Source organism: Oncorhynchus clarkii, unplaced genomic scaffold, assembly GCF_045791955.1.
Source record: "Oncorhynchus clarkii lewisi isolate Uvic-CL-2024 unplaced genomic scaffold, UVic_Ocla_1.0 unplaced_contig_11548_pilon_pilon, whole genome shotgun sequence".
Lineage (NCBI taxonomy): Eukaryota > Metazoa > Chordata > Actinopteri > Salmoniformes > Salmonidae > Oncorhynchus > Oncorhynchus clarkii.
The window spans coordinates 15,866-23,170 of NW_027259773.1; the positions used below are offsets into that span (position 1 = coordinate 15,866).

General features: G+C 48.7%; 1 protein-coding gene across 1 annotated transcript; it reads right to left on the reverse strand.

Moving 5' to 3' along the window:
- Positions 1-2,366: 2,366 nt before the first annotated feature.
- LOC139400790 (zinc finger C4H2 domain-containing protein-like) lies at positions 2,367-3,572 on the reverse strand (the record flags this gene model as incomplete). Its single annotated transcript, XM_071145435.1, has 3 exons — positions 2,367-2,501; positions 3,141-3,303; positions 3,400-3,572. Coding segments are annotated over 3 exons (450 nt in total), but the record flags the coding sequence as incomplete, so codon positions are not given.
- Between the last annotated feature and the right edge of the window lie 3,733 nt (positions 3,573-7,305).

Sequence of the window (7,305 nt, forward strand, 5' to 3'; positions counted from 1 at the left end):
AACACCTCTACAACAGGGTACAACACCTCTACAACAGGGTACAACACCTCTACAACAGGGTACAACACACCTCTACAACAGGGTACAACACACCTCTATAACAGGGTACAACACCTCTATAACAGGGTACAACACCTCTACAACAGGGTACAACACACCTATAACAGGGTACAACACACCTCTACAACAGGGTACAACACCTCTACAACAGGGTACAACACACCTCTACAACAGGGTACAACACCACACCTCTACAACAGGGTACCACACCTCTACAACAGGGTACAACACACCTCTACAACAGGGTACAACACACCTCTACAACAGGGTACAACACCACACCTCTACAACAGGGTACCACACCTCTACAACAGGGTACAACACCTCTACAACAGGGTACAACACACCTCTACAACAGGGTACAACACACCTCTACAACAGGGTACCACACCTCTACAACAGGGTACCACACCTCTACAACAGGGTACAACACACCTCTACAACAGGGTACAACACCTCCATAACAGGGTACCACACCTCTATAACAGGGTACAACACCTCTATAACAGGGTACAACACACCTCTACAACAGGGTACAACACCTCTATAACAGGGTACAACACACCTCTATAACAGGGTACAACACCTCTATAACAGGGTACAACACCTCTACAACAGGGTACAACACACCTATAACAGGGTACAACACACCTCTACAACACACCTCTACAACAGGGTACAACACCTCTACAACAGGGTACAACACCTCTACAACAGGGTACAACACCTCTACAACAGGGTACAACACACCTCTACAACAGGGTACAACACACCTCTATAACAGGGTACAACACCTCTATAACAGGGTACAACACCTCTACAACAGGGTACAACACACCTATAACAGGGTACAACACACCTCTACAACAGGGTACAACACCTCTACAACAGGGTACAACACACCTCTACAACAGGGTACAACACACCTCTACAACAGGGTACAACACACCTCTACAACAGGGTACAACACCTCTACAACAGGGTACAACACCTCTACAACAGGGTACAACACACCTCTACAACAGGGTACAACACCTCTACAACAGGTTACAACACACACGGTACCGTCCAGACTGCTCATAGTGTTTGTGTTCTTTTCTGTTTTGGTTCTGTAGCTGCTGCATGTTATTATAATCCGTTTCTGTCCTTATGTTCCTGTACACTTAACCGGCTCTCTGAACTGCAAACAATCCCAAGAAGCAGAAGCCCTGTGGGAACAGAATGTCCCTCATTTAGGTAAATCAATCTGTGTTCTGGTGTTGGAGGACGCCGTGGGAGAATCTCATTTACATACTCCTCACGTCTTCTCTACTTGTCTAAATCGATTTGAGGAGAAGGTCAGAGGGGATGGACCTCTGGCTTTCTCATCCAATGGGCTTTGAGGAGGCAAGGAGAGAGGATGCCAGGAGTATGTAAATTAGATTCTCCCAGTGTGCAATTTGGGTGAGCTGCTGAGGAGCCTCCACAAGACCTCTGACCCCCAGCAGGCCATAGGGAGTCACAGCAACCTGGGGTTACCTTGGAGACGGAACAGGAATCTGGATGTAACCTGCCAACAGAATGTCAATAAAGAATTACCCTGAAGGCCCAGAATGTTAACCTGACGACTTATTGACGACAGTACAAGAACTGAGCTGAAGGTACCTTCATACTGGCACTATCACCATGCGGACCTATCTGAAATATTCCCCATATAGTGCACTACTTCTGATCAGAGCCCTATGAGTGACCCTATAATATAATGAGATTCATCTTCGTCTAGAAGAAAATACAATTCCAACTGCAGTACAAAACAGCCATTTATTTTGGAATTCTTGTTTTAAAGTTTCACATTACAACACTGTTAAAAGCAAATAAGCATCATGGTTTTCTCAGTCCGTGACCGTCCCTTATGTGTTCAGTAAACATTAGAACAACTTCCTGGGTTATACACTGCAACAATAAAACCCACTTTCATATCATCACAAACAGTTACAACACAGTCATTATAGCTCAGCCATGGAAAGTGTTCATGCAATGTAAACATACTAAATACAGAGTAACAAGTACATTCAGTCAGGTTTACATTTATAATGCCTGAACCAATCACAACATGGGTACAGCTACAGTATAATGGTTTGTATTATTGCATATAACATGGTTACGGTCTATTAAACCTTAACCAATTACATTTCAACACTTTAGCACCATTAAAAAACACTTAGGATAATGAAGTTAATACTAAATGCAGGTTCCATGGCTTGGAGAAGGTTATGAATATATGTTTTACTGAAATGTAGCAAGATGAGGTGTGTGTGTGTGTGTGTGTGTGTGTGTCTACTGTGTGTCTACTCGTCAGGCTTCCTCTTGGGTTTCTTGGGGTTGCGGGAGCGACTCTTGGCCTTACACAGTGGACAGATGGGAGCGTTACGATGGATCTGTTGGTGGCATGACAGACAGGCCTGGAGAGAGGACAGAGATGTTATAGTGTGTCATTGCTATGTCCATACAGAAGTCAGTAGTGTCATTATTGTGTAGGTACAGACGGGGGTGGAGGGTGTGTACCTACATAGGAGGGTGTGTACCTACATAGGAGGGTGTGTACCTTCATAGGGGGGTGTGTACCTTCATAGGGGGGTGTGTACCGTCATAGGGGGGTGTGTACCTACATAGGGGGGTGTGTACCTACATAGGAGGGTGTGTACCTACATAGGAGGGTGTGTACCTACATAGGAGGGTGTGTACCTACATAGGAGGGTGTGTACCTACATAGGAGGGTGTGTACCTACATAGGAGGGTGTGTACCTTCATAGGGGGGTGTGTACCTACATAGGAGGGTATGTACCTACATAGGAGGGTATGTACCTACATAGGAGGGTGTGTACCTACATAGGAGGGTGTGTACTGTGGACCTTCATAGGAGGGTGTGTACTATGGACCTTCATAGGAGGGTGTGTACTATGGACCTTCATAGGAGGGTGTGTATTGTGTACCTTCATGGGAGGGTGTGTATTGTGTACCTTCATGGGAGGGTGTGTATTGTGTACCTTCATGGGAGGGTGTGTATTGTGTACCTTCATGGGAGGGTGTGTATTGTGTACCTTCATGGGAGGGGGCTGTTGTCTGAAAGTGGCAGTCTGGCGGGCGTCTTGTTTCCGGGAGACCTGGAGTTGTTGGGCTGCAGCAGCCGCTGCTGCAAGGGATTCTGGGATTGTGGGCTCATGAGGCTCCTTCTGCCACTCAGCCTTCTGTTTCTCAAAGTAACTATGGCAACAGATAGAAGATAGCACAGAGAACAAGTTGATGTGTGTGTGAGGGCCTGTGCGACCGTGTGTGTGTGTGTGTAGTATGTGTACTGACTCCAGAGAGAGTTTATCCTCCTCTTCGTTGAGGTTGGGCAGTCTGTGAAGGCCCAGGGTCATCCTCAGGGCGTCTACATGTTCCTTCAGGGGTTTGTAGTCATCATGGAGCCTCCGCGTCGTCTCCAGCAGCTTGTTCAGGTCGTTCTCTGACTGCTTTATAGTGCTCTCCATCTGGGGAGGAGAAGGAGAGAGGTGGAAGGGGAGAGGAGAAGGAGAGAATGGGAGAGAGAAGGAAGAAGGAGAGAATGGGGGAGAGAAGGAAGAAGGAGAGAATGGGGGAGAGAAGGAAGAAGGAGAGAATGGGGGAGAGAAGGAAGAAGGAGAGAATGGGGGAGAGAAGGAAGAAGGAGAGAATGGGGGAGAGAAGGAAGAAGGAGAGGAGAAGGAGAGAGATGGAAGGGGAGAGGAGAAGGAGAGAATGGGGGAGAGAAGGAAGAAGGAGAGGAGAAGGAGGGAGGAGAAGGGGAGAGAGAGGAGAAAGAACCTTAAATAGTTTGTTATTTTTCTGTAAATCTCAACCCCATTTCAGCCTTTGCCCAATTCCTTCACATTTTCCAAAAATGCTTTCAGGTGAGAAGTTGTGGGTGAGGGAGTTGTTCATGAATATTGGGATTGGGTAAATGTAGTTGTACCTGACCCCAACACTTTCTCATTAGTAATTGCCAGAAGTCCACTGAAGCAATCTGAGAATAAAATGTTGTGCATTGTGAGCAAACACAACTCTGGACAGTTATCTGACATCTATTACCAAACACAACTCTGGACAGTTATCTGACATCTATTACCAAACACAACTCTGGACAGTTATCTGACATCTATTACCAAACACAACTCTGGACAGTTATCTGACATCTATTACCAAACACAACTCTGGACAGTTATCTGACATCTATTACCAAACACAACTCTGGACAGTTATCTGACATCTATTACCAAACACAACTCTGGACAGTTATCTGACATCTATTACCAAACACAACTCTGGACAGGTGCAGAGTTCCTGACATCTAGTACCACTTACAGTGTAAATTTGAATTCCCCATTGGGTGAAAAATAAGTAATTGAAATGTGGACTCACATTTATTGTGGTGTTGGGGAGAAAAGTGCATCATCTTGAAAATGAAGATTAGAGGCTCAATTCAATCAAACCCGCATTGTGGTATTTACCCATTAGCGCTTTTTCCAATGGTCAAATGAACTCACAAATTGGTTTTGAGTACTGTATAAAATCCTAAAACTACTACCAGGGTGACCCCTCTCACAGGTAGGCTTTCATTTTTCAGAATTGGAAGTGTGTGGGCATGGGATGACTATTGTAAATAACAACAAATCTGCCCCATGTGAGATTACTGCTCACAACCATTGAACTATGAGCCACCTGTTTTAGCAGACTGCAACGCCAATCAGCCGTAGCAGTTGGGGAAAAATACAATGAGTTGATTTGACCACCATTGTCATCTATTTCTTGTTACGATGGCTGTAGCTATGAATATTAACGTGATTTTCAGAACTTACAGTGGCAAGAGAAAGTTTGTGAACCCTTTGGAAATACCTGAATTTCTGCATAAATTGGTAATAAAATTGTATCTGATCTTTATCTAGGTCACAACAACAGACAAACACAGTAACACAAACAATTACATGTTTTCATGTTTTTATTGAACACACTGTGTACAAGTACAGGGTGGAAAAACTATGTGCACCTTTTGATTTAATAACTGGTTTGGCAGCAATAACCTCAAACAAATGTTTTCTGTAGTTGTGGATCAGACCTGCACAACGGTCAGGAGGGATTTTGGACCATTCCTCCTGTCTTGTCTTTACTATCATTCACTGAAGACTTATAGTTTTTAATAAGGAGATTCGCTGTAATTAGTTATTACGCAATCAACTGATTAATCGCGTAACTAATTAACTAGGAAGTTGGGGAACCAAGGAAAAATATTCAGATTACAAAGTTATCATTTCCTAAAATAACTTTTCAGATATTTTATCTGATCATTTAGTCTTCGAATTAATGAATTATTTACTTTACCTCACGTTACTCTCATTCCAAACGTCGTAAATTGTTGGCTATCTGCACAAACCCAGTCTTCACTATGTTGAGAGAAACATGGTCTGCAACCTTTAGCCATCTCGTAATTGAGGTAAGCCCGGTCTGCTGATCGAAAATTCGAGTGGGGTTTTATTCGGAAGGGCCGAAGAGGGCTGTCCCAGGATGTCTGACCCTAACTAGGCTGAGGGGCTGTCCCAGGATGTCTGGCCCTAACTGGGCTCCGGGCCGGTCCAGGATGTCTGACCCTAACTGGGCTCAGGGCCGGTCCAGGATGTCTGACCCTAACTGGGCTCAGGGGCGGTCCAGGATGTCTGACCCTAACTGGGCTCAGGGGCGGTCCAGGATGTCTGACCCTAACTGGGCTCAGGGCCGGTCCAGGATGTCTGACCCTAACTGGGCTCAGGGGCGGTCCAGGATGTCTGACCCTAACTGGGCTCAGGGCTGTCCCAGGATGTCTGACCCTAACTGGGCTCAGGGGCTGTCCCAGGATGTCTGGCCCTAACTGGGCTCAGGGCCGGTCCAGGATGTCTGACCCTAACTGGGCTCAGGGCCGGTCCAGGATGTCTGACCCTAACTGGGCTCAGGGCCGGTCCAGGATGTCTGACCCTAACTGGGCTCAGGGGCTGTCCCAGGATGTCTGGCCCTAACTGGGCTCAGGGCCGGTCCAGGATGTCTGACCCTAACTGGGCTCAGGGCCGGTCCAGGATGTCTGACCCTAACTGGGTTCAGGGGCGGTCCAGGATGTCTGACCCTAACTGGGCTCAGGGCTGTCCCAGGATGTCTGACCCTAACTGGGCTCAGGGGCTGTCCCAGGATGTCTAGCCCTAACTGGGCTCAGGGCCGGTCCAGGATGTCTGACCCTAACTGGGCTCAGGGCCGGTCCAGGATGTCTGACCCTAACTGGGCTCAGGGCCGGTCCCAGGATGTCTGACCCTAACTGGGCTCAGGGGCGGTCCAGGATGTCTGACCCTAACTGGGCTCAGGGCTGTCCCAGGATGTCTGACCCTAACTGGGCTCAGGGCTGTCCAGGATGTCTGACCCTAACTGGGTTCAGGGCTGTCCCAGGATGTCTGACCCTAACTGGGCTCAGGGCTGTCCCAGGATGTCTGACCCTAACTGGGCTCAGGGCTGTCCCAGGATGTCTGACCCTAACTGGGCTCAGGGGCGGTCCCAGGATGTCTGACCCTAACTGGGCTCAGGGGCGGTCCAGGATGTCTGACCCTAACTGGGCTCAGGGGCGGTCCAGGATGTCTGACCCTAACTGGGCTCAGGGGCGGTCCAGGATGTCTGACCCTAACTGGGCTCTGGGCTGTCCCAGGATGTCTGACCCTAACTGGGCTCAGGGGCTGTCCCAGGATGTCTGACCCTAACTGGGCTCAGGGCCGGTCCCAGGATGTCTGACCCTAACTGGGCTCAGGGCCTGTCCCAGGATGTCTGACCCTAACTGGGCTCAGGGGCTGTCCCAGGATGTCTGACCCTAACTGGGCTCAGGGCTCCAGGAGGCCTGACCCTAACTGGGATCCAGGACGTCTGGCCCTAACTGGGCTCAGGGCCTGTCCAGGATGTCTGACCCTAACTGGGCTCCAGGATGTCTGCTGGGCTCTCCCAGGATGTCTGGCCCTAACTGGGCTCTGGGCGGTCCAGGATGTCTGACCCTAACTGGGCTCAGGGGCGGTGCCAGGATGTCTGACCCTAACTGGGCTCAGGGGCGGTCCAGGATGTCTGACCCTAACTGGGCTCAGGGGCGGTCCCAGGATGTCTGGCCCTAACTGGGCTCAGGGGCGGTCCCAGGATGTCTGGCCCTAACTGGGCTCAGGGGCGGTCCAGGATGTCTGGCCCTAACTGGGC